General features: G+C 33.9%; 2 protein-coding genes and 1 long non-coding RNA gene across 3 annotated transcripts; all 3 read right to left on the reverse strand.

The window, feature by feature from the left end:
- Window positions 1-148: 148 nt before the first annotated feature.
- LOC104777584 (WAT1-related protein At1g44800-like) lies at window positions 149-3,252 on the reverse strand. Its single transcript, XM_087506693.1, has 7 exons — window positions 2,677-3,252; window positions 2,524-2,586; window positions 1,594-1,710; window positions 1,204-1,444; window positions 950-1,108; window positions 708-859; window positions 149-608 (listed from the first exon to the last, which is right to left on the reverse strand). The coding sequence occupies exons 1-7, from the start codon at window positions 2,862-2,864 to the stop codon at window positions 413-415; spliced, it is 1,116 nt and encodes a 371-aa protein (XP_087362819.1). The 5' UTR covers window positions 2,865-3,252; the 3' UTR covers window positions 149-412.
- Window positions 3,253-22,881: 19,629 nt separating this feature from the next.
- Window positions 22,882-24,094, reverse strand: LOC104777585 (uncharacterized). Its single transcript, XR_766309.2, has 2 exons — window positions 23,541-24,094; window positions 22,882-23,427 (listed from the first exon to the last, which is right to left on the reverse strand). It is a non-coding gene; the product is annotated as an uncharacterized LOC104777585 (long non-coding RNA).
- Window positions 24,095-25,058: 964 nt separating this feature from the next.
- LOC104779133 (uncharacterized) lies at window positions 25,059-25,751 on the reverse strand. Its single transcript, XM_010503521.2, has one exon. It carries the CDS (start codon window positions 25,749-25,751, stop codon window positions 25,059-25,061), a length of 693 nt encoding a protein of 230 aa, XP_010501823.2.
- Between the last annotated feature and the right edge of the window lie 1,789 nt (window positions 25,752-27,540).

Raw genomic sequence — 27,540 nt, forward strand, 5'->3', positions numbered from 1 at the left:
TAGGAGAAGACAAAGACAAGTGACCCCATTAGTAGAACATGTTTCCAATTTAACAAGTTTACATCACAAAAAGAAAAACAAATCTCTTTATTTAATATATATTATCCAAATTTAGACCCTAAATTCTTGGATTAATCAGATTTGACTATTTTTGTTATTATTATTTTTTTTTAGGCGTAATTTTACCAAATGATTCATTCATCATTTGCTTTTGGGAATTTCAAAATACACTGAAAGTAGAAAACACAAAAACATGCATATGTAAAAAAGATATTAAAAGTTAAGCGATTAGGAAATGTAAAACAAAAGCACAAAAACAACCAGAAAGATAATCAAAATTTCCAACCTCCAAATGCATGGAGATGAGATCTTTGTCTTCGTATCTTTCTTCTCTCTTTTGGTGTTTATTGGATCAGGTTCTGGTAACCACCACACCATTAGCTGGTACTCCCGCCACATCATGACCGTTAGTTTGTTTGACTACGTTACTGATCGGTAGCTCTTGGTCCTTGGTTACGACTTTCACGTCTAATGGATTCACCTCGTCCTTACTCTTTCCCCACACCACACTGTATAGTCCAAGAACTATAAAAACTGCCCCAATGATACTGCATAATAATATTACAATAACAACGTTAAAAACGTTAGTAATGACTTAATATAATCTTGAAATATAAAAGGATTTGATTAAATGTGACTTTTATTACCTTCCGAGATGGATTTTCTCAGCCAGAACCAAGGCACCGAGGAAAGCAGTGATGATCATACACATAGGACTAAACGACGTTGTAAACACCGGGCCACGTTGTTTAATCACAATACTTTGTATGTAATACGCTATCCCCGAACAAACCACTCCCTGAAAATGTACAACACATAATAAGTTTTAGTTGAAAAGTTTAGTTAGTGTTTAGTGTTTATGAAATTGATTAATAGATGATTAACTTACAGAGTAAACCGCGGCAAGTGTCCCCGAATCCATACCAATCTTCCAAGCGCTCATGTCGCGCACCATTATAAGCGAAACAATTGCGTTTAGGATCGTCCCCATCCCACATATCAATGTTACAAGTGATAGCTCAGCTGGGTACACTTTTAATGTGTATGACTACAAAACAAAAAAACATAATGTTAATTTTTATTTATCCATATCGGTACTAATTGTTTATTTATAGATAAATCCAAAAATATTAATTAAATTACCTGTAAAATGAAGAAGGCAGCCCAAGTAGAGATACTGCCCATGATAGCTAAGGTTCCAAGGACCCAGTGTTGTCCCGTAGCCGTGGTGTTGGCGCCACCATGGAAGGAACTATGTGCGGCTTTCACGATCTCAATGGCCGGACCTTTGTACAACGTCATAATCATCGCTCCTCCAACCGTGATCACCGTTCCCACCACTTTTGCAACGCTGTGAATCTTCCTAAAGTTAACCGTCTCAAGCCTGATTAACATAGACAATAGTGTTAATTAGATCACTTTCACTAAATAGCTAGTTCATTAATAGTAACGTATCCTAAAGTAATGTATAAGCAAAACTATGATTGCGTAATACAGTTAAATTACAAGAAAGTCTTAAATGAATGAAAGTACCTGAAAATGAGGGCGAGAATGAAGGTGACGGCGGGAAGTGCATTGGTAAAGGCAGAAGTGTACGATGCTGACGTGTTTTTCAATCCTATGTAGTACAAGTTCTGGTCCATAAGGGGCCTGAATCATTCATACATAAAAAAAACCAATGTTTACTTAATTATTATTTTTGTTTATTAAAAAATATATATAGCCTTTTTTCACATCATCTTTTTGTTATGCATAATAAGTAGATGCTTTTTCCAAAGATCAAAAAGGAAATCGTGTACGTAGGATAAGTAGTAAGCACACATTCACATTAAAGATGTTTGTTGTGGCCTTGTGGGTGATGATCTCATTCCCAATCAATGATCAAGATATATGTTTACCAATTTCATCTTCTTCCCCCCCCCCCCCCCCCCCCCCTACAAATCCACTGTATCTAAGTACAAATACTTTCTAAACAATTATAATTTACTAGTTAATAAATATTTTAAACAATAAAAGATCTATCTCCCACGTCCAACTCTAGATGAATTTTTGGTATATGCAATATATTGTAATATGTTTTTGATGGTAATAATATTATTTTTTTATTATGGTAATAATATAATATAATTGTTATAAACATTAACAATCTTTGGATTAATCTGTAATAACATTTTTATTAGCTAAACCGAAAAAATATCATAATTTATAAGAGTCTATTTTTTTTTTTTGGGTACGATATGTTATTATTTCATCTTCCAAGTAACGTACCCGAATGCTCGCAAAAAAAAAAAAAAAAAGTAACGTACCAAAATTAACATGATAAAGTAACGTACTTGAACTCGTGAATTTGCATCACAACTATAAAAAGTAAGTTTGGATTTTTGCGAAAAGGTTGTATGAACCGAACTTTCTAATTGCAAAGAAAAAAAAGAGGAAGATGGTTTTCTAATGAAAGAGACTTACTCTAGTATTCCAAGAGCAAGAAGCCTCCAGAACATTGCTAGTGTCATCTTTGGCCTGATCTTCCTGCAAACACACATTTATTAAAATAATTATTCATCCATGCATATACATCTATATATATATATGTGTGTGTGTGTGTGAGTGTAGTGGTACCTCTCGAAAATGAGAGCAAAGGGAGCCATGACAACCGTAGCGACGACATGACGGTATGTAGCAAGAACCCAATGGTCCATGCCATGCTTGAACGAGACCATGGTGATGATGTACATGCCTGCATACCCAAATTGTAGTGATATGATCGCCAATATCGGCTTCAAATTCTCCATACTCCCACCTTTCATCTTTATCACTTAATTGATGAGCTCTTACTACTTACTTAGTCGAGATATATATATCTCTAGTTATATAACACTACTATAGCTATGTTTATGTGTGTTTGTATATATAACTCTCTCCCACTCTCTCTCTCTCTCTGTTTATATTGATGAGAGTTGTTTGGTGAGTGAATGAGATAAGCTCTATTTGTTTGAGGCAGGCAAAACCTAATGGGAGATGACTCCTTTTTATAGTCGATCAAAAGTTAGATTAAAAAGATACACTCATTATTTTGTTCACTCAATAATACGTCTACGTATCTTTTGGAATATTTTAATGACCTAGTGTTTAGACTTTAGAGATATGAATTAAGTAACCGAAACAAAATATGTTTTAACATATTTATTTACTTTTACATATACATGTCAGCATATCGTTTATATAAGAATTCATTTTGGAATTTGTTTGAACTTTTTTTTTTCTTTTCTTTTGTCGACTTCAAAGTAGAGAAATTGCAAATCATGTATACACATACATGTTATGATTCTTTTATTTTTCAATGCGTAACACGTGTGTGCATCATATTAAAGTTGGTATATCACATAGTTTTTGTATGATATCAAGTAGTATGTGGTAAGATGATTGTGTGTGCATACACATATAGCTTTTTACAATATAGTACACAAATATATTTGTAACTCTCTCTCGATATTTCTATATATCTATTACTTTAATGCTTCTTTCATAAAAAAGTTTACTTCTCATTATTTTTTTGTTTTCTTATGTATATATAGACATATGTATTTTTGTAGACAACCTTTGGTGTCGATTCGTAGCCATTGGTGTTAGCCACGAAAAGTATACGGACACACTCGTGCATATCACATTTCTTCCAGCGAAAAAAGGACGAAATGACAAAAAAACCATTACGAAAAAGGGTCGAAATGGAGATAAAAAAATTTCGTAATTCTACGTAAAGAAAAACTCGTATATTTCGATGGTGTTAATTGGCATAACATAACATTACGTATGACCGACCACACAAAAGTATGATGCGTAAGGCAGGTGCTAAGCTATTAGGAGTTCGCTATGTACTAATATTAATTTTCATAATCCTTATTTATGCGTAACACACTCCAATCACTCTCCTATATATGTTTCTTTGAAATTAAATTAGCTAATAGGTACAACAACAATCATAGTTATCTAGCTCTACACAAAGGTAAGATGCATGTAAGTCAAATTCCTAAACCAATTAGGACTTTGATATGTACTATAATTAGTTGTCCTAATCTGAATAGATTGAATATCAAATCCTTGTGCGTATTAATGTTTGTCTACCCGCATGTCCAATTCGTAAACATTGAATACTTTCCACAATAAATTAAAATAGACACAAATAGATTCCCTTAATTATTCACTAAAGACAAAACACCAACCCCTACACATGATTTTTTAAATACAAGTATACGACCATGCATCTATCTCTTGCGAACTAGGTAGGATCCTCAATTTCTGGTCGAGTGAAATAGTATAGAAGGAAAATATTGAATATATATGTATGTATATAATTATCCATACAAAAAATTGATGTAAGTATCTCACTATCTAGCTAACGTAAATTTACAATATTTAGATGTCATTAAACAAGTACCATATGTATAGTCAAGTTTCAAATTTAGCTACAGCCTACACTCTTCTTATATATAAATGTTATAAAGAGGGAGAAAGAAGAGAGATGAGAAGAGTTAAACTCAAGTGGGATATATTGCTAAACAATAAAGCAATGCCCATTTAAATATATGGGAGTATGTTTTGTTGTTATTTTCCCCCTTTTTATTTTGTTTAATAAGAAGTGGGGTTTTGACACATTGACCACCAAATGCTTTGTAGTCTTAGTGCTCCTCCGTGACGCATTTAATTTCCTTTTCATTCTCATGACTTTGGTTTGTTATTTTAACTTTTATTTTCCGAAAATCACTTTCAAACCATTTAAATTAAGAATGGATATGATTTGGAAAAAAAAACCAAAAAAAAATATTCCTCTTATATTTTGGAGAAAACGTGTGTATATGAGATACGAAAACTGTCTCTAGAAGTCTAGCTAATTGCAAAATTATATAATTTTCTTAGATTTTTTCAGAGTTAGATATTATTCATTTGGCAACTATAGTTCTTTTTTTTTTTTTTAATTATTTTTCTTTCTTTTAGGTTAAGCAAAAGACAAAATGGAAGAGATCGTTCGGTGGTGGTGCGAGGAGTGGATTCCATACTGTCTATGATAAAGGAGTTTAATCATTGTTTCGTTGGACGATTTATTTATTTATTTATTTTGTTTCAGTCACTTTTTTGTTGGTTTAAGTTTTAGTCACTTAATTATTGATAGATATTAGATATGAATACGACGATTAATATTCACAAGATTTGCAGATATGCTCCCTTCTAGTTTCATAATTTTTTTTATTAATTGGAAAAAAATATGTAGTCTTGTGGTTTCCGTTACTACTCTCACTTTGTCACTATCCGAATTCAAACCCGTATAATGTATGTTGTCATTTCAAAAAATTGATCGAAATTCCACATTTAATTATTAGATTTATGGCATCAATTCTACAAGAAAAACGAATAGGTTAAAAAAGTGTATATTTACATATATGCTTATATATATATATATACTATATAAACTAAAAATCTAGCTAACACAATATTAAACTACGTACATGTACTACTAGTTAAGAACCTGGTGAACGTTTTTGTATGCGGGTTTGTATACATAAACAAATTTTGATTAATGGAAAAGAAAACAAGCACCAGGATTGATAAGAAAGTTATGTAAACTCTCTGTCGGTACCAGAGGCTTCTCTTAAGAGTGATGTGATTCTCTCACAGAGGAAAAGACAACGCGACTCCTATGTTGTCGTCTAAAAGGTTCAGTGGAGTTATCGTCACTATGAACTATATCGGTCGTTGAAGCCATCCCAATAGAGAAAAGCACGTTTTAGTCTTTTGGATATTTATAATTTACGGTTTGATCATTTTGGTTTAAGTATAATTAACAGTAAACAACGGTTAAGCCATGTCAAGAAACTCAACAATACAAACTTATAAAAATAAAACCATATTATAATTTGTGACATATATATACACTAAGGGAACACGATCTGAGGATAAAGAGATTCAGCTTCGATATGTCTTATTTCAGATACATGTGACCTGAGGATAGGATACGATGGTTTGCTATATTGTAAGATGTGATCTTTCACATCTTCTTTTTTTTTTTTTTTTTTTTTTTTTTTTGTCTCAGCAATTATTCTTATTCTTATTCTTATGTAGTTATGTTTTTCTTATGTGTAAGATGTGATTGATTTTTTTGCCTGTTTGTTTTGTTCCCTTAATGTCAACTAAATTTTTTTTTTCTGAATAAAGAAACAACTTTCATAAAATATATGGACTAACAAGTTGTGATGAGAGTGGAAATCTTGGTGTTTGGTTCTTTAATTAATTCCATATTATACGAATCAAAAGCTAATACAATACAATATTGCTTTATAGGAGTGAATGGGAATACTAGACAACGTACGAGTGCATAGAATGACATGTATAGTATCATACTTCAATAACGTAGAAAATTCATATAGTTTATTGTATATCTAAATTGAGTTTAAGTAGTGTTTAACATTAAGATTTTGACGTTTGTAATCCTTCTTTTAAGATTCATAATTGTTTCATGACATGAAATGTTGGGATTACCATTTACACTTAATGTCTTAATGATATACTGACTAATAGTACCTATATAATACACTCTTTTATTTAATAAAACCAGTATTTAAATGCTGAAATATTTAGGTATTTCAAAACAAAATAATTAGATACATTCCCTCAAAAAAAGTTTAGAGGGGCAAGAGAGAATTTGTTTAGAAGTAGAAGGTGAGTGGGGTAAATAAGAGAAGATAGATAAGGTGGTGCTCTCGAATTAGGATTCCAACAGAGGTAAGTGGGATGCCCAAATCTGGGAACCATCTTGTTTCATTCTTTCTTTTCTACTTTTCCATTAAATCAAACATTGTTCTTTGTTTTATCTTTTCTTAATTACGTCAGTGAAACTTTATTGTTTTCTTCAGTTGATTTTTTGTCAGTCTTTATTCATATGATGTTGGCTTATCAATATACGTGTCCTGAGATGTGTTATTATTCTTGATGAAATTTTCGAATTTTTTCAAGAATTGATATCCCTTTTTCTACTGATCTTTAGCTTTCACAGAGTTATGTGATCAAATCTTTATTACTTCGAATATATATAAGGCATGCAAGGGGTAAGAATGTATGGATTCAAGATCCAGTTTGATGATTGCTTATCACGAATTTACAATAATCGAGTTCAAAATCTTCGTTACAGATAGATAGAACAAAATCAATTTTGACAAAGACATTTTTATTTGATTATATGTGAATATCGAATACAAGGAGATATCAGAATAACTTATTATAGTGACACTATGATCACCTCTCATTTTTATTCATTAATTCTTCATCAAATGATCCCTATATGTCTCTCACTGATGCATATATATGCATTTGGTTAGAGAGCTTGATTAGAACTTGTTTTAATCTTGTTAGAGTAACCCACTCAAGGAGAAAAAAGAGTCTAGATTACCTTAAATATAGTTTTATATATAAAAGAGAAACCTCAGCTAAAAGATATTTAACTTTCAAATATGTTCTTAAATCTCAAGTATTATAGCCAAAAAGTAGTATTTAAATACGATTAAACGTAAACATTAGTCTTTCCTTGCGTCTTTTATCTTAAAATTAACATTTATCTTTCGAACAAAATGGAACTATATATATCTTAAATGTAAAATAGAGAACCCAAACTTAAAAAAAAAATTCTAAAAATTAATTTAACATTGTGTAAAAGAAGATAAAAATGAAAATGTTCACAAAAAAAGAGTGTTTTTGAAAAGAAATATCCCAAAAATGGTATTTTTAACAAATTCTCAATAAAGATCAGACAACATATAATACGCCTCAATTGTTTTAGACGTAGGGTTTTTTTTTTCCTTTTTTTTCCGGCATTATTCACATATGGTTGTATTTTTTGAAGGTTTTTCAACCTTTCCAAAAATATTTACAAAATGCAAATGCTCACATAGAATCAAAAAATTTACGTTTAGCATTTACACTTATTTTTAAGAATAACCTTGGCTAAGATTTTAAGAGGTGCAAGTTCGTTTGATAAAGATCTAAGCGAAACCAAAGCGCGCAAAAAAAAAAGAAGCGTGGTTATAATGTTTTGTTTAGTATCCTTTGTTTGGTGTGGTGAACATACATAACCAAGAAACCGAACGATTAAGTAAAGCAAGATAATTATAGATCTTAAGTTTAATAAACAATTGTGCGACAAGGATATGATTTGGTCTAAATAAATATAGCAAAAAAATGAGAAAGTGAATGGTGACGCAAGTTTCAATTATGGGTGAGAGTGGATAGATGGATGCCTACTTGCATGAGTGTAATCCTTGAGCGATCAACACATATATTTGAAAGTGAGAGTGGAGTTCCATGTGGTTGATCCCATCTTCTTCTCTTTTCTTTTGCTACACTTGAGGCTTCATACTCACCCACATTATTAGCCGAGCATCTTCACTTTTTTACTTCTTTAAATATGGGGTCCGAGGAAAACCAAAATTTTCTTGTATTGTTATCATGTTCTTAAACACAATCATGAATTAATGACATATGTATGTTACACATACGATAATGTTTTTACACATGTTTTTAATTTGTTATTTTATTGAAACTATAGTATATTAAAATTAACTGAACCATCAAAGAACAAGAACAAATTATTTCAAGACAAACAAATAAAATAAAGAAGCTAATCAGCTACAGTTGGCAAACTAAAAATAACCCCAAACTTGGTTTGGTTGGGCCTGATCTGAGTTACACAAAAGCCTGAACTCTTTTATCTAACTGCTGTTCTGTTGTTCTTTGTCTTACTTCATCCTCCTCATCTAGGGTTTCTACTGCGTCGCTTCTCTCAACTGTGGATTGAAAGCTAAAGGTGAATCAATTACTTTCAACAATATTTGTACATAATAGCCGTTGATGGAACATACCTTACAAGTGAAATGACCTAACGCTCTCCGTTGCGTTTATATGTTTCTTCACAAACCATTATGGCTTGAGTGTATATAATTACTATGTAACCAATATTTAGTCATAAAATATTGGTGTACTTGATTCTTCAAAAACCATTGAGACTAACAAGGCTTCCGTAGAGGAGAGTGGTGGTCGAATGGATATCTTGCATGGTTTGTCATCAACATTGGTAGTTTCCATACCCATTGCGGCACTCTTGACCTTTGATGTTGTTGTTTGAGAGGTCTACGTCAGATATCTGTTGTAGGATTCTTATACACTTTGAAAACTCTGTGATACGACATTCTGACAAGTAAAAGTACAACCGATATAAGTGTGATGGTATAGATTAGAAACTGAACCCATCGTTGAAGTTGGGACGTGTTCCCCCGATAGATCCAAACTAGATATGTGCATGAGATGTCAGAGTATATATGATACTTAAATCTAATAATGTTGGTGGTGTTAAAATAGCTTATTTCCATTTCTAGGAGCCTATTTTAGTTGCGATAAGATACCAAAGTCGACTGACATCCCCATGTTGACATAGGAAAGATCAAGGTCGTAAAGATTGACTAATATTGAATTGAATATTGGGATTGATCCTCAGAAATGGTTGTGAGGTATGACCACGCAATAACCTTTAATTGATTATAGAATATTAAATTAATTAGAGAAAGCCTATAATTTAATTGTTTGAATATGTTTTTAAAATTTCTATTGTTCAAATATGTTCTTAGCTTTGAATAATAAATAAATATGTAAGTATTCAGTCATGTTATGAAATTAGATGCAAGTCTTTTTTTGTGGGTATCATATACCTGATTAAGTAAGATATATTTAGACTATGTTGGCATTAGATATAATTGAACATTTATAAAATGGTGTCTTTGATCGTCATACACACGACAAGAAAATCTGCATTTAGTGACTACCATTTGTGACTCTTCTTTTTATCTCGCAAAAATAGCGACTACTTTGCTACTACTTTGAGCCTATTTCCCAACAAATATACGGGCGGAAGCAAAACAGTCGCAAATTTACGACGAAACATATATCGTCGCAAACTCATCGCAATTTGAAACGGTTTAGTGACATCCCTTTATTAAAAATAAAAATTCACATATTAGCGACCTTTTTGCAATGCAAATTCTGGTCACAAGTTTATTTATCGACAAAGTGTTACGAATTTGTAACTCCTATTATTTGCGACGAAGTTGCTACAAACTCTGCGATTAGAGTGCTACTAATTTTGTAACTGTTTTGCATCTAACACCTGAATTAGATACTGTTTTGCTACTCTTTAGCAACTCCGATCTTTTGAATTTGAAATTTCACATTAGAGAAATGTAACATGTTTCTATACACATTTTTACTTTAAGATGATCAATATCAATCAGATAAACTTTGTCAAAGCTTTTCATTTCAATATTTAGCCACAAAATTTTCATAATATCTAAATCATTCTATAAATTTATATGTTATTTCAAAAAAAGATTTGTAATTTTATGAAAATTTCAAAACAAATGTATCAAAACATATTTTAAGCTCATAAATTATTTGATATACTCTATATACAATCATGAGTGCTTATTAATTGTAAACTTATATCAATAGAATTGGTCAAAAACAATAGATTTCAAAAATTTGTATTGTGAATGAAATCTGATAGTCACAATAGAGTAATAATTTGCGACTAACTTGTTACAAATTTGCAACTCTTATTATTTGCGACTAATAAGCGACAAATTTTGCAACTATTTTGTTACTTTTTTTTTTGCAACTGTATTGCGTCTAACACCTGAATTAGATACGGTAAGTTACACATTTTTACATTGATTTGTAATAATACACATATAGATGTTTTATTAATATTTTAATTTTCAATGTTTTAGAAAAAAGCTTTGTAAAAAACAAGGCATGTATTATATGTTACATATGTTTTAAAAGTAAGTTTCCAAATTTATGTACAAACTTAGTAACTTACTAATTAAGTGATTGTTTTACCATTCAAAATGAGAGATATAGTTCAAAATTAGATTATAAGTGCTTGTAACTATATAAAAACATTGTAAGAATCTTCTAAATCAAAAGTATTGGTTAAAAATATTACAAGTAAGTCCCGAAAGAGTAGCAATTTTGTGACGGAATTGCAACCGAATTGAGTTATGATATTTTGCTATGAATTTTGTGACTTTTGCTACAAATTTTTTAATTATAAAACATACATCTAAAACTTTAAATCATCAATTTATTCGATATAGTGTTTAAAAAAATTATTTCTGTTTTCTTGGATGAAGGCTTCTCATTGGCTAATTCCTAATGACAAGGATTGCTCTATCATTTATCATCCTCCGTTGGTTAGAATTAGATAGAACGGACCAAAACTTTTCCTTCTACTTTTCTTCTTCTCATCTCCTTTATTCGATACAACAAATTACCAAAATCACCACTCTATTATTACTTCTCTTCTTGTTCTCAGTCTTATCTCTTCCTCTTAGCAAACCTCAATCAATTCTCCGTTTATGTTTTTAATGACTTCACTTCGTCATATTTCCATATGTTCCACCAAATATATCACCAAACGTACGGTTCCATTCTTGTTAGCTTTCTACAAGTCGATTATACTGTTGTCACACTACAAGAAAACAACGGTTTTGCGATGGACGAATATGTAGTGAATCCCTCGCAAATCGACAAAAGCGAGAGATTTGCGAGGAAAGTCTGTTCCTCGCAAATCGCTTCTCGCAAATCGGTCAACGTTGCAAATCCCTCGCAACTTTTGCGAGGACAAAAATTCCCTCGCAAACTAAGCGCAAATTGCAAGGACTTGTTTATAAAGCAATTTCCTTGCAAAATGAGTATCTAGTAACTCCATCGCAAATTTCCGATGCTTTTGCAATTATTTTTTCTGTCGCAAATAATAATAATGGTATAAAAAAAATTAAAATTTTCATTTTGATTAGCTTAATTAGAATTAAACCGGCAATTAGTATTAAACCTGTAATTAAAATTAAACCTGTAATTAAAATTAAACCTGTAATTAGAATTAAACCTTATAACTTATGCAAATTAAAGCTGTGATTAGAATTACTAAGTTTTCAAATAACAAAATAAGTTTACAAGGGAGATCAAGTTCTAAGCTAAACATTACACATTACACATTAAGAGAGAAAGAGAGAAAGAGAGTTCATCAGTTTGCTTGGCCGCCGGTAGCTTCTCCGGTGGTTGTGTCTCCGACAGCTGGATCCTCTCGGCGAAACCTTGCAGCAAACATTGGATCTTTCTCTGCAAGATAATCAAAGTAAGCATCATAACTATGCATTTTCTGTAACTGAATCGCCTGAGTTGCAAGGGTAGCTTCGGCAGCAGCAAGCTTTGCAGCTAGATCATGTGGATCTTCAGTAGGAGGAGGCGGTTGACCAATGTGAGATGAAAATGCTTCTACTTGCAAGTTCCCAACCCCATATTTCCGGTTCTTTTTCTTCGGAGCAACCTGCCAACATAAGAGAGACACACCAACAGTTAGACATTGATACAAAGAGAAACTGTAACAAAGATACATAAACAATGAACTTGCAAGAATTTTACCTCAGCATATATTTGGTTCTTTGCGGTAAGAAATAATCCGCCAGAAGCATTGCTCTCCACATTATCCCCAGAGAGTAGCAAAGATTCAGCTTCAGCTATCCTCGATAAAACTTGATGGTAGACTTTCTCAGACATTCCATCAACAAAAGACCCATCAGGTTTCCTATGGGTCTCTTCTAGGACAAGCAGGAAATCAGGTAGTGGATCATCGGTCTTCTCAGACTAACACAAGAGTTATGAAACAAGTATTTGATTAGACAGTGATCAATGCTCATAAACAGTGAATAAACATGTGTTAAATAAGTAACTTTAAGAGGTATACTTACATGCTTTTGTGCTCGAGATTTAAAAGAAGTCTGACCAGATCGGTGTTTGTGTATTCCGGTGCCATCAAGATCACTATATCGAGCATTACGGCTGTTGATACTCTTTGCTTCTGACTTTGGTTCAAGCCAAAACTTGACCAAGCCTTCCCATACTGTACGATCAAGCCACCGCGGCATTGCTTCATCACCTTTTCGCTTTCACTTACCCTTCCACCGACACACTTGATCACTCATCCGACTCTTCAACTTGGTTTCAAACTCAGTTCTGACTCTTCCGTTGATGGACGTGTCCCAATTATATATTTCCTTCAAAAAACAGCACATACATTAGTAATTAAAACACAAAATCTATAATTAAAACACATCAAACACAAAGCAAACTTACCGCAAAAGTTTCAAACCACCGATTTATAACCAGACCTGGTGGTTGGGTCCAATTGGCATGAGGAAGTTTGAAATCTTTTTCAAAAATGGCCCGGACAGTAGCAGCCATAGAAGAGTCCTGGTCAAATCTACAAAGCAAAGGATAAATCGAATGAGGTACTATGAAAATACAAAAAAAAAAAAAATTAGAAAGGAGAAGATACTTTGAAACAGTCTCACCAGTGGGTACCCGGACGTTGCTTAGGATCTAGTTTCGGTAAGGTAGCACGTCCGGGACTTGTAAGTAACTCTTACAAAGAAAAAAATGATTGCTGTGGAGACATACGAGAAGTTGATTGCTGAGGAGGATCATCAGGCATCACCGAAGAGCTTCCATGTAGATTATCCTGCATCCTTGGTGATGTACCTTGAGAAGAAGCGGGAGAAGGTAACCTTTGGGGAGGAGCAGAAGCAAAAGTTTTCCTTCAAGTAGAGACTGGAGGAGTTAAACCTTGAGAAGAGATGAATCTTCTGTAAACGTTTTGGTTTACAGAACCGTGTTGCTCTCTAGAAGACATCTAAAAGCAGAAAAAAAAAATCTGATTATAATTAAGTAAAAACTCCCAAATCAAATTCAATCAAAACCCCCAAAATCATTAGAACCCTAAAATTATACAAAATTAAAAACAAAAAAATGAAAACCTACAATCATAACATTAAAACCGAATTGAATCCCCAAATTCGAAACCCTTAATTGAATCCCCAAATTCAAAACTCTAAATTGAATCCCTAAACCCCAAATTGAATCCCCAAATTTGAAACCCTAAAATCGAATTAATACCCAAATCGAATCATAACCCTAAACCCCAAATTGAATCCCCAAATTCGGAACCCTAAAATCGAATTAAAACCCTAAATCGAATCGAAACACTAAACCCCAAATCAAAACCCTAATCTAAGAAAACTTTCTAACTACAAAGAGATAGAAGAGGAGAGGAGGAGACTTACCGGACCTTGAGAGAAGAGATCGAGTTTAACCGGCAAAGAGAGAAGAGATCGAGTGGGATCTGAGAGAAGAGGAGGAGAAGGGTTCACTGGAACTGAGAGAAGAGGAGGAGACTCACCGGAAAAGAGAGAAGAGATCGGGGAAGAGAGTAGAAATTGGAGAAGAGAGAAGAAATCAGAGAAGAGAAGGATTAGGGAACTAGGGTTTTTTTTGTGGCTGCGGATTAATCGAGGTTTGAGCTACGCTCAAACTAGGTTTTCTAGTTATATAGAAAAACACTGCGTCGCAAATCCCTCGCAAATATTGCTAGGGATTAGCTATGGTCCCTCGCAAATACCTAGCAACCATATAAAAATATGTAATTAATATTTCCAGACTTTGCGAGAGAATTGCGAGAGACCGTAGCAAATCCCTCGCAAAATCTTTTGGGTTTAGGTTTTGAAATTGTCATTTGTACCCTATCTTTGATTATAAACATTGGATTCATCGTTCTAATCATTTATAATAATGTAATTAGTCTTTAGGGTTAAGGTTCAAGGGTTTAAAGTGTTATTTGCGAGGGAATTGCTATGATTTGAGACATTTGCGATGGATTTGCGACTAATTTAGGGTTTAGGTTTTGAAATTGGCATTTGTTCCCTATGTTTGATTATAAATCATGGATTCACCTTTTTAATCATTAAAATTATTGTAATTAGTCATAAGGGTTTAGGATCAAGGGTTTAAAGTTGTCATTTGCGAGGAAATTACTATGGTTTGAGTGATTTGCAATGGATGTGCGACGAATAATTTAAAAAATAGTCAAATGAACTTGCAAGTATATTATAAGGTCCAATAAGCTCATCATACTCTTCTCTATCATCAAACTTTCCAATATTGTCCAATTTTGCATCTTCCTCCAATCATTAACTATCTTCTACACTATATCATATACATGTTCATTACATTGAGACAAATATTCCAAAATTTTCCAATTCTCCAACAATTTTGTGTTGCACTGCCCTATCTATGATTATAATTCTTAGGTTCATCTTTTTAATCATTAATAGTAATGCTATTAGTCTTTAGGGTTTAGGTTTTAGGGGTTAGGGTTTGAAGTTGTCATTTGCGAGGGAATATCTACGATTAGTGTTTTGTGATGGATGTGCGTCGCATTTGCTATATATCTAGCAAATCTGTTGCAAATTTGTCGCAAACTTTGAATATCTTATTTATAAAAACCATCAAAATAATTTTAAAAGTTAGTAAAATTAACTTTCAAGTATCATAAGGTCCAATGTCTCATCATACTATTTTCTATCATCTTTTTAATTATTAATAGTAATGTATTAGTAATGTAGTTCAGAATAATTCACCTTATGAACAAACTGAAATGTATTTAAGAATAATTATATTAAGTTTTGTAATATTTATAAAAAAATATTTTCCTAATTTAGCAATAGATTTGCTATGGGTTTCGCAATTCACTCGCTTGTCCATAGCAACTTTGCTATGGATTATGTTTTCGCAAAATCGTCGCAATATTGCGATTTATTTGCGAGGAAGGTGACCTTCCCTGCGAATTTGTTGTAAATTCCTCGCAATTGAGCTGCGGATTTGCAACGACTGTCTTCCTCGCAATTCTGCGAGGGATTTCTGATAGACTCCTGGCAAGGAATCTGCTCCCAAGAACACACTTGCAAGGTCTTGAAGATAAACAGACGGATTGATGATGATCAATGGATTGAAGATGCAGCGGAATGGAGAGATGAATGACGATGAAGGTGAAATAGGTGGAATGCAGCGGATTTGAAGGGGAATTGAGATGTACTTCCAAGAGAGGTGAAAGTCTCTTAGACTACATGCTTGGATATATCTTAGATATGACACACTAAGAAATAAACAAGTTGAGAAGATATTACACACTCCTCAGATCAAACAAGTAGAAAGAAGTTTTTGATGAAAATGTTTGATGGTTTACAAAGAAGAGATACATGGTCTTTAAATAGGAGAAGAGGGGGACGAAATAGAGAAGAGAAAACCCTAGACAACCTTGCAAGTTCAAGTTCATGCTCATGCAAGATGTCTAGGAAATGACAAAACATTAAATGCAAAGTTTGAATGAGAAAGGGATAGAAAATGGGCCAAAGCTTTGTAATGGGCTTTGGACCACGAATTGGGCTGGAAAAGGGGGGTCTAAAAATGTTACTTAGGCCTCATTAAAAACCTTGTCAAGAAAACCCAATGGGACAAAACTTAACCAAGAGAAAAAGAGCACCAAAGCAACACTTTACCCTTTACCGAGCACCTTGAGCTGTGAGCATGGTGAATGTGATTTGAGTCACGTCTTCTAGCTTCTTGTCCAACTCCTTAAGTATTGTATTGATGGCTTGGTTGAACCTCTTGGACCGTGACCTTGTTATAGGACCCGCCGGGACGATCAATGCTTCCTCCGATGCTTCCGCCGGTACAAGCTGTTTCTCCGGTGCTTCCTCTGGTTCAAGCTGGTCCTCCGGTGCTTCCTCAGGTTCAAGCTGCTCCTCTAATGCTTGCTCGGGTTCAAGCTGGTCCTCACGTCCGTGTGGTTTGGTTGAGCTGGCCATGGTTTCATCAATTTCTTAGTGGTTTTTAATTTCTTGGAGATTCCTCGCAAATCCACTGCAAATTTGTGAGGCCTTTAATCCGTCGCAACTCATCCCCGCAAAAGGCGTGTTTTCTTGCAGTGTCAATACATTTTAGTGTGTTTCACTTTCCCCCCCTTTTTTTTTTGGCAAACTCGCTTTCCCCTTTTCATAATCGATTCTTTTTATTGATTTTGTTTTTTTAATATTCAGATCTCAGCAACAGACACTTGTTGGGGACATAGATCTGGCTTAGCTGTTAGAATAAAATTCAAAGCACATCGATCTCGAGCTATATCTCCTTCTTCTCCCTAATTTTGCCGTTGTTTCCCGTCACTGGCCGCTGTCACTTCTCGTCACGCCGTCGTTCTTCGTCACTCATCACACGAAACCAAAAACAAGAAAAACCTAGTTTTTTTAATTGGGTATATAAATATGTATATGAGCTTTAGAGAAGGTTAACGTTTGAGGCTCTTTTGCCTTAAGCCTTTTTTTGTGTAATGTCTTTCAAATTAATTGAAATAAATATTTTTTTTCTATTAGGGAATTAATTTTAAATCCATTAACCAAACCAAAATTTTATTCAAATAAACCAAATAAATCAAACCTAAAAACCAAAATATCTGAATGTCCATAACTAGTTAAATAAAGTCACAGTTTGGTTACAAATTAGCAACTGTTTTACAATCACAAATTAGCAACTGTCTTACAACTACTATAATTTGTGACAAAAAAATAAGCGACTATCAAACCATTCTTAGATTAGTCTACTTGTGACATTTCTGAGACGATTTTGATGGTTACAAAATACAAACTTTTGGTAGTATATATGGTCACGTTTAGGACCACGTTATGATGTCTCAGTATCGTCGTGACATTTTGCGACTTTGTTGCGACCATGACATTTTGCAACCATTTTTTAGCGACCAACTTGGATAGTCTCTCAATAGTTGCAAATAGCTGTTTTGCGACTTTTTGGGGGTTGCAAATGGCTTGTTTTCTTGTAGTGACAGTTGAAACGACCTGACCCGTTTTTTTTAAATAATAAATAATAATAAAATAATCATAAAAATAAATAAACTACAACTTGTGGTCCCATATCCACTAGCCACCTAACCACAATCACAAACAACAGCGGAACAACAAATACCAATATCCAATAATTCAACCAACAGGAAACATAGAACCAGCAACCTAGCAATGTTTCTAATGACCCAACTCTAGCAACCTAGCAATGCCAAACAACAACCAATCGAGTCCCTAGAACATCCTCCTCTTCATTGCCTTGATTCCACGATTACACTTTGCCTTTACCTGCACCACAAACACAAATTGAGATGCATGAGTATTTGATAAATACTCAGCGAGGCAATACTCCCATCTACTGGGCTATACAGACAAGCAACAATGATTCCAATGTTCCAAACAACCAACAAACAAAACACACAAACCAGGAAAATAAACATCATCTCGCTGGAAGGGAGGTGTCGACCGACACCAGCCAAGTGTCGACCGACACCAGCCAAATGTCGACCGACACTGGCATTGGTGTCGAACGACACTACTCCACAGTGTTGATCGATGCCATTTTGCTGGATCCGACCAAAACCAAGTGGTGTCGATCGACACTCCACCTGCAACTACGATCCGCTCGAAGCTGAGAGTCGAATCCCGCTTCCCAACCTCTTCCAAATCGTCCAATACTCAAAACCCATGCCGGAATCATCCTTAGGAACCTGTAGCAACCAATCCCCAGCAAGAGAAGACACAAAACAACAACAAACAAGCAAGAACAAGGAAATCAAGGGCTTAGATTAGCCATTGTCATGCACTCACCTCTTTGCAGGAAGTTTCTGAACCACAACAACAAATCCCACCCTCCTAACAAGCCTCTATCTCCTCTTTGATTAATTGACTGTACCCATCGGCCATCAGTTAATATGTTAGTTACATGCTGTTGAATTTGGTAATTTAAAACTCATAAAGATTAAGGTAACATAGTCATGACACATATTTGTTGGATCACTTAATCTTATTTTCTTTGTGTTAATTATTTCCATAATCTTTTTCTAGAATTGTTATTGTCAACACTAGGACTCAGACCCCTCCGCAATGTCGCGGGGAAGTATTTTAGAAAAAATAATAATTTAAAATTATATAGTATAAAATCATTTGAATGTAATAGAATAATTTGAACACATAAACATTAAACATAAACAGTTACTAAAAACATAACCATCAAACTGAAAACTTATATATCAAAAAAAATATATTATGTAGAATAGACGCAACTTTGCAAAAAACATTATTTAAAGTATTATAAATATATAAAATATTTTATGAAGATTTATAGTAAAGAGCTACAATTAAAAAAATCATTATGACAAAGTGATCCTAACTGGGAATATTGAACTAATGGTTGTAATGAGTAAATGTAAATTTTTATTAAATAATTATAATTAAATAACTCGAGGTCTTGCTCGTTCTTCGAGATCTTTATCTTCTGAAACTTTTTTTGTAAACATGTATCCTCCGGTTTGGGCAACCAACCTTGAAGTTATTTTCTTGATTAATGTTTGGTTGAAAAAAATATATATTTAATAATGAGTGAAACTGTATCAAAGAAAAATTAAAATTAAAATACACAACTTTTAAGAACAAAATAAATTAAAATTTAGAAAATTAAATAGAATAGAATAATGCTAAATATTAGATATCAATATTCAATTATTTAGATTCAACATAAAATGAAAAATTGTTTCAACAAACTTGTTAGTTACTGATGAAGAGACAAATATAAAGAGAGTTCAAAAGATATGATTATTTATATAGACACACGTCACTGACGTCACACACCTATTAGAACAAAAATTGTGATAACAGAATATAGATAAAATTTAGTTAAAACACACAATTCTACAATGAATAGATACAACTGTTTTAATTTTTCTTATTTTTAAAAACAAATAAAAATAAAAAATTTAGGAAAAGGTACTACGAAAAATCACAACTGTCTGCACTTGATTATACCTAATAACCTATATAAACTGCTTTTACACAAAATGCATAGTTGGAAAAATTTCATTATATAATTCATCTAACTGTTGGAAAAAAAAATGTAGGTATTTTCATTAAATTTTTATATTCAAAATTAACTAAAAGTTGTAAATTAGATTCATCATTCCAAAAATATTTTGTTAAATCAAGAATTGGAGGAATTTTTTTATTTTTAAAAGAATGAATGCTAGATAATAATTTAGAAAGCTGTAAAAACCGTTGAGATTGAAAATTTATATTATTTTGTGTCATGGCAAAAAAATGAAAACAATTTAAACAGACAACAATATATAAATTTTAAAAGATACAAATATTCGAATAAACACAACTCTACAATGAACAGTTGCAACTTTACAAAAAATTCGTTATAATGAACATTCACAACTTTTTGTAAAACACACAATTTAAATTTTCTACAGATTTTTAGAAAATTAACCAAAAGTTACGATTGAAAAAACACAACCTTTGGTGGCATTTATTCGGATTGCTGTTATATATAGATTTATGAAAGTCATAAAAAAATGTAATTCATACTGTATACTAGTTCGTCCTTCTTCCATAAAATAGCTTTAAAATATAGAGATAAAATATAATGTTATTCCAGCACCTCTGCCTCTCCCATAAAGAACCCTAGCCACATATCCATTTTTGTTTATCTGATAGAAAATTTATGCCCTCTTCTTTGTAGCGATTATTGTCTATCTATCTGCGTTGGTAAAGGTAAAGTTTCAGATTCTCTTTGTATCTATCTATGTCTATCTATTTGCCTTGTCTTTATTGTCTTTTTTGTGATTGTTATTCTTCTAGTTTAGAATTATGGATCTAAAGAATACTAATTTCTAGTTTTCGTCATCTTATCTTTTTTCTTCAAGTCTGTTTTTTTTCCTTATTCTCACCGATGTTTCCCTTTCTTTTATGTCTGTCTTGTTAGGACTCCCCGAAGCGATGGTGAACCATGATGTAATTCATATGCAGCAGCACATCAAGTACATGAAGGTTAGAGCTTTGATCCTCAGACACATTCGTCGTGTTCTCGACGATGAGGATCGTTTAATGGAGGTATACTATTTCCCATTTTATTTTTCTAAAATATATAAAATGTGACTCTGTTTTAGTTTGAGATTGTGACTCTGGTTCAATTGTTTAGTGGATGTTTTATGAATTTCCTCTAGGATCCGACAGACCCTTTGGTTGATGAAGGAGTTCAAGGCATCCGTACCAGGCGTATCTCACCTGAACTCTATCTTAGGTGTCTTCAGACATTTTACAACGATTTCAAAGGTGTTTAAACGATAGCTAGGAACCTCACCCATTACAAACCTATTGTGACCACTTGCGAGTTGTACATGTCCCAAGTAGACGTGTCGAAATTGTTCAAGATTAATTAGTCACCTCAATTCAACTTAACTTTAGAACCCTAATGAATTTAAAATTTTGACCCTAATGAGTTGATGGGTAAAATAAGTTATGATTAAATGAGTTCATGAATCAAATGAGTTTGGTTATAATGGGTTTATGAGTCAACCACTAACCGATAAAATTTTTCATTATCAACCTAATATTATCAACATCATCATCATAATACCAACATCATCATATTATCATCATCATCATCATTCTATCATCATCATATGAACATCATCATACTATCATCATCATCATAGTACCAACATCATCATACTATCATCATCATCCTACCATCATCATATCAACATCATCATACTATCGTCATCATCATCCTACCATCATCATATCAACATCATCATACTATCATCATTATCATACTACCATCATGTAACTATCATCAGCATCAATATTGTCATACTATCATCATCATCACCATACTTTCATAATCATATTAACATTACCATCATCATATCCATATATATATATATTATAGTCAACAACATTTCGTCATCGTATCCTTCTTCTTCGAGTCTGTTTTTTTTTCCTTATTCTCACCGCTGTTTCCCTTTCTTTTATGTCTGTCTTGTTAGGAATCCCGGAAGTGATGGTGAACCGTGATGTAATTCATATGCAGCAGCACATCAAGTACACGAAGGTTAGAGCTTTGATCCTCATACACATCCGCCGTGTTCTCGATGATGAGGATCGTTTAATGGAGGTATACTATTTTCCATTTTATTTTTCTAAAAGAGATAAAATGTGACTCTGTTTGAGTTTGAGATTGTGGCTCTGGTTCAATTGTTTATTGGATGTTTTATGAATTTCCTCTAGGATCCGACAGACCCTTTGGTTGGTGATGGAGCTCAATGGATTTATGAGTCAACCATAACCCATCAATTTCTTCATTATCAACCTAATATTATCAACATCATCATCATAATTCCAACATCATCATACTATCATCATCATCATCATTCTATTATCATCATATGAACATCATCATACTGTCATCATCATCCTACCATCATCATATCAACATAATCATACTATAATCATCATCATACTACCATCATGTAACTATCAACATCATCAACATTGTCATACTATCATCATCATCATCATACTTTCATAATCATATCAACATCACCATCATCATATCAATATATATATATATATATGTATCACTGTTAACAACATGATGTCATCATCATCATGTTATAATTTTATATTAAATATTAATTAATTTATATTGTATTTAGTTATAATTAGTTTATATTAATTATTAATTAATTTATATTATAGTGGGTCAACCCAATTATTCATCTAACTCATTTAAGTAAATGGATTCATGGGTTGATAAATGAGTTGAGTCAACTTATAAACTCATTTAACTTTTAACTAATTGGATAATGAGTTGAATTGGATAGGTTTAACCATTTTGACACACCTAGATATAAGGCAATGCATAAAATGATGATAACATTTTAAATCAAAACATAATTGTTCATAATTTATTCTGAAATTCATAATATGAGTCAAGTGTCATCTGCTTAGCAAAAGTTGAGAAAAACTTTCTCATATATGATTGAATGGACAATTGTCATGTAAACATTTATGAATGTCACAATTTTTAAAGACACTTGTAGATAGAAACTTACCCCTGGTTATGTTAATTTGGATTTTTTCTTTCATTTTTTTTCCATGAAAAACACATACAGTATTACACATGTTGACAAAAAAAACAAAAGTTACAGAGGACAGATCGACCAGAATCTCGGAGCTGGCCCATCGGGCCTAGCCGTGGATGCATGGTAAACCGCGAATGAGTACCGTTCATAATCCTCGAGCGAGCTAATTGCATTGCTTCTCTATGGCAAAACAAAACCTACGATCGCCTCAAACTCCATCTCCCTAAACATTGCCAATTACGTAATAATCCCCTCCCTGAGAATTTCCCCAAGTATCCTACCAAGTTTCAGTTTATTCAATACCTTGAGTCCTACGCAACCATTTTCGATATCAACCCCAAGCTCAACGGAACAGTCCACTCACCGAAATACGAAGAGATGTATTACCAAGGGAAGTGCTTTGTTTTCTTAACAAGAAGAAAAAAAATCGTATCAGATGCTCTGTTTTTTAAAACAGAGTAACAAAAACAGAGGATGCTTCGTTATTTGGCTATAAAGACTCCAAATTTTTGGTACTTACAGAGCTTTCTCTCCCGAAGCCACCACAAGCCACCTGCATTCTCATCGTATGTCGGTGGCTGGAGCGTCTCGTGGAACTTAAGGTTGGTATCGTAGTTGGTTGTGTAAGACTAAAGGTATTGAATAACCTGTTACTTGATAGGGTACTCGGGGAAGTTCCCCGGGAAAAGGGGAGATTGGGAAATTGGAAAAAATGTTTAGAGAGATGGAGGTTTAGGCGATCGTAGGCTATGTTTTGCTATAGAAAAGAAATGTAGTAAGCTCGCTAGAGGATTATGAACGACACCTCTTCACGTTTCAAGCTTGCAGCTACGGTTAGGCCCGATGAATCAGACCCGACGATTACCGGATTTAATGTCGGAAGACAATGTTGGTGTCGAAGATGGAGTTTTGAACCATAACCGAGATAGTGAGTAAAGAAAGCTTAAGATTGTGTGGGAAAATGGAAGCTTTGTATGAGAAGGATGGAGATGATTTAGGGTTGGTGTGTTCTTTCTTGAACACGGAGAAGAAGTATATATAGATCAATTTGTAAAATTATAAAGAATTAATTTCGTTTGGATGATTGATTATTGTTATTATATAAAGCATTCAGCCAATGTTGAAAACAAAAACTTGTTAAATTATTTATGTAATCATTATTCAAGAAGAAAATTTGCACCTAACCACCAAGTGTATGTAAAAAAATTACTTGTATCTATGACTATATACCTGTATCTTAAAAAGAACAGAAAAAAAAAAAAACTACCCAACCTAACACCATACCACTGATATAATAATCAATTCAAATGTACAAAGTGGATCCAACGAAATGGTTTCTTTCGGGGCGAAGTCGTGGACGTAGAGAGTGAAGAAGTCGTAAAAGCAAAAGGGAGGACATGAACCGTGACTACCAAAAGGTGAATAAAAGCCCCAAAGCCAACTGACTCAATCAATTACTTTATTGACAAACAAATCTATTGATTTAGGATATATTACCATTTAATTAATTAACGATTTTAGAGAATATTCTAGTCCTGATCACATACATATGTAATCTCTTTTAAGTTGGAACGTAAAGATCTAAAACATCTAACTTGGAGAAATGAAATTAAACTGAAATCGACCAAGTCTTTTTTTGTGATATTTGCTAATATGTTATTCGGACAAGACAATGCATCATATTGTTAAATATTCTACTGACGTACACCATCTAAAACTCATCACCTCCAAAGAAAAGTTTGAAACTCTACTAGTTTATAACCGTAGAGGTCATTTAAACCATCTCCATTCAAGTAACTAATTAAAGTAATCATTTAGAAACTTAAACAAAATCATCTCTCCACTAGAGAAACTCACATAGGTTGCTCAAGCATTTAAATAATAATATTTTATTTAAAATAGAAAATAATAAAATTTTACAAAATTCGAAATAGTAAACATATATTACAAAATCCGGAAAATTAAACATATTTTACAAAATTCAGAAAATATTTATTGTTGGATTGCACCAAATTTTTGTCAGATATGCACAATCAAGTCAGTTTTTCAAAAGATCATGCATTTGTGTATCATGAACACCATTTCGAATGCCCATCATGTTATTTAGATTTGTTGACAAATCTATAGAGAACGATAGGTCGACATGAGAAGTTCCGCTTCCTTCAATGTGATAGAACTCTGATGGTTCGTAGAAATTAAACTCACGTCGTTCGTCTTCCACTATCATGTTATGCAATATGATACATTCTCTCATTATTTTGGCTATTTTTCCTTTATCCCAAAAAAGTGCGGGATTCTTCACGATAGCAAACCTAGCTTGCAAGACTCCAAATGCATGCTCTACATCTTTCCGGCATGCTTCTTGACACTGAGCAAAAAGTTTTGCTTTTTGGCCATGTGGAAGTGTAATCGATTGGATGAAAGTCGCCCAGTTGGGATAGATACCGTCAGTGAGGTAGTACGCCATTTTGTATTGCCGTCCATTGACAAAGTATGTAACTCTTGGAGCTCTGCCTTCTAGGATATCATCAAACACCGGTGAGCGGTCCAAAACATTAATATCATTTAACGTACCTGGTGGACCGAAAAATGCGTGCCAAATCCATAAATCTTGCAATGCCACAACCTCTAGTACGATTGTCGGTTTTCCAGATCCACGTGAATATTGTCCTTTCCATGCAGTGGGACAATTCTTCCACTCACAGTGCATACAATCTATACTCCATACCATTCCGGGGAAAACGCGATGTTCTCCAATATTAAGTAATCGTTGGAGGTCTTCCGTTGTTGGCCTTCTGAGATATTCTATAATACCTCTCACCAAGACTAAGTCCCGGACGAAGCAATGTTCACCACAACTGGCCAACTAAAACCCATTATTCCGTCAAGGAAGGACATTTTTGACTCGGACATTCAAAGGGCCAATGCAAGAGGGATTTGAGGCACACCTAAGGACCAAGAAGGAAATGTTATACCAAGATTGATTCTCCGTCAAATGGGAAGAATGCTATGGAAAGCCAGGCTATCGGCAATGTCCCTAAGTTGGTCGAGGAACCAATAGGTAAGATCTTAGGACTAGACTTATCTAGGAAACCTTATTTGGTCTAGGGAATTAGGAAGGGTCAAGGAAAATGGACAGAGGCAGGATGGTACGGGTTAAGGCAATGGTTGGCCATGGTAGGACCAGCGGACATAGGTTGCGTTAGGCGATTCAGACAATGGCGGTACATGCTAGCGCGGGTCACTATCAGTGATCTAGACGATGGTAGTACTAGTTAACACGAATTGTCAATAGTAGCCCGGACAATGGTGACACTGGTCGATGCGGGTTGCCATGGGTAATTTGCACGAATAAAGGAGTGGTCCGGTACGTATCATTCCCTTAAGCTAGTACGTGGGTAGGTAACCTTACGTACCACCCGTCAGTTTGGTACCCGGGGGCCGGACACAGACGTACCGGTACGCTAACAAACTGACGGTCGTGATACAAGGGCGTTAATTAAGGAAATGGACGGCCAGGATCTTCCCAAAGGTGGTGCTTATCCGTTTAGCTTCCATCCTTATCCGTTATGCAGTGGAACTTATCCGGTTTGCTCGTCCTTATCCGTCCGCCATGTGTCGCTACCGGAGCCGCGAAGAGTGTCCGCCATGTGTCGCGCCAAGGACCGCCCAGTGCCACCTCCAGATTGGGCTAAAGGCTATATAGACCCCCCATGTTCATTTCTCCCTCAGAGCCAAAAACCACCTTAAAAACCGTTAGTGTTAGGATCGCGCGGAGAGCTGCGAAGCGCTGGAAAAATTAAGGTGAGTTTTCCGATCGCGTGTGAGTAGCACGTGGGTAGGTTAGTTTAATTTTATTATTTATTTAATTGAGGTTAGCCTTAATTACTTGTTTAGTTTAGGATTAAGGTAGTTAAGTGAGATTAGGGTAGTTAAATAGGATTAAGTTAATTAATCATGGTTAAGGTTGTTAATCATGATTAAGTTAGGATAATTAGGATTAAATTAGGTAATTAAGATTAAGTTATGTTAATTTGGATTAAGCCTAGTTAATTAGGATTAAGTTAGTTACGTGAGATTAAGTTAAGATTAGTCCTTAAGCTGGAACTGCTTAGTGTTTAGCATAAGGATTAGAATTGTTTAGTGGTGATTAATGCTTGGTTAGGAGTGCTTAGTAGTTAGCCTCTAAGTTAGAACGGTGTAGGAGTCATTAGTACTTAAGTATGGAACTCCTTGGTTATTGTGGTGTGATTGATTGGTACGCGATTGTTTGTGTGACTTGGTACTCTTGGTTTCTCTATTGCCTGTTGTGTGATTCTTGTGTGCATCATTTTAGGTACCACCTGCATTGCTCCATTAGTACATGTTCATATTGAATTATTGTCATGTTACATGTGTACTGGTCTGATATAACGTCGTGATGGTATAGCCGTGATGTTGGACGATTAGTCGCATCACCGTTATGCTGTCCGACTGTTATATTATTGTTTGATGCATGTTACTTAGTATCATTTAGGTAG

This window comes from Camelina sativa, chromosome 3, assembly GCF_030686135.1.
Source record: "Camelina sativa cultivar CO46 ecotype springtype chromosome 3, ASM3068613v1".
In the NCBI taxonomy this organism is placed as follows: domain Eukaryota; kingdom Viridiplantae; phylum Streptophyta; class Magnoliopsida; order Brassicales; family Brassicaceae; genus Camelina; species Camelina sativa.

What these genes read in the sequence shown, in the direction of transcription:
- LOC104777584 (XM_087506693.1), bottom strand. Translation starts at nt 2,864, where the DNA reads ATGAAAGGTGGGAGTATGGAGAATTTGAAGCCGATATTGGCGATCATA. An exon ending in CTTGCTCTTGGAATACTAGA is followed by an intron (nt 1,711 to 2,523) that starts GTAAGTCTCTTT and finishes TGAATGATTCAG; the next exon opens with GCCCCTTATGGACCAGAACT. An exon ending in CTGCCTTCTTCATTTTACAG is followed by an intron (nt 1,109 to 1,203) that starts GTAATTTAATTA and finishes TTTGTTTTGTAG; the next exon opens with TCATACACATTAAAAGTGTA.
- LOC104779133 (XM_010503521.2), bottom strand. Translation starts at nt 25,751, where the DNA reads ATGGTATGGAGTATAGATTGTATGCACTGTGAGTGGAAGAATTGTCCC.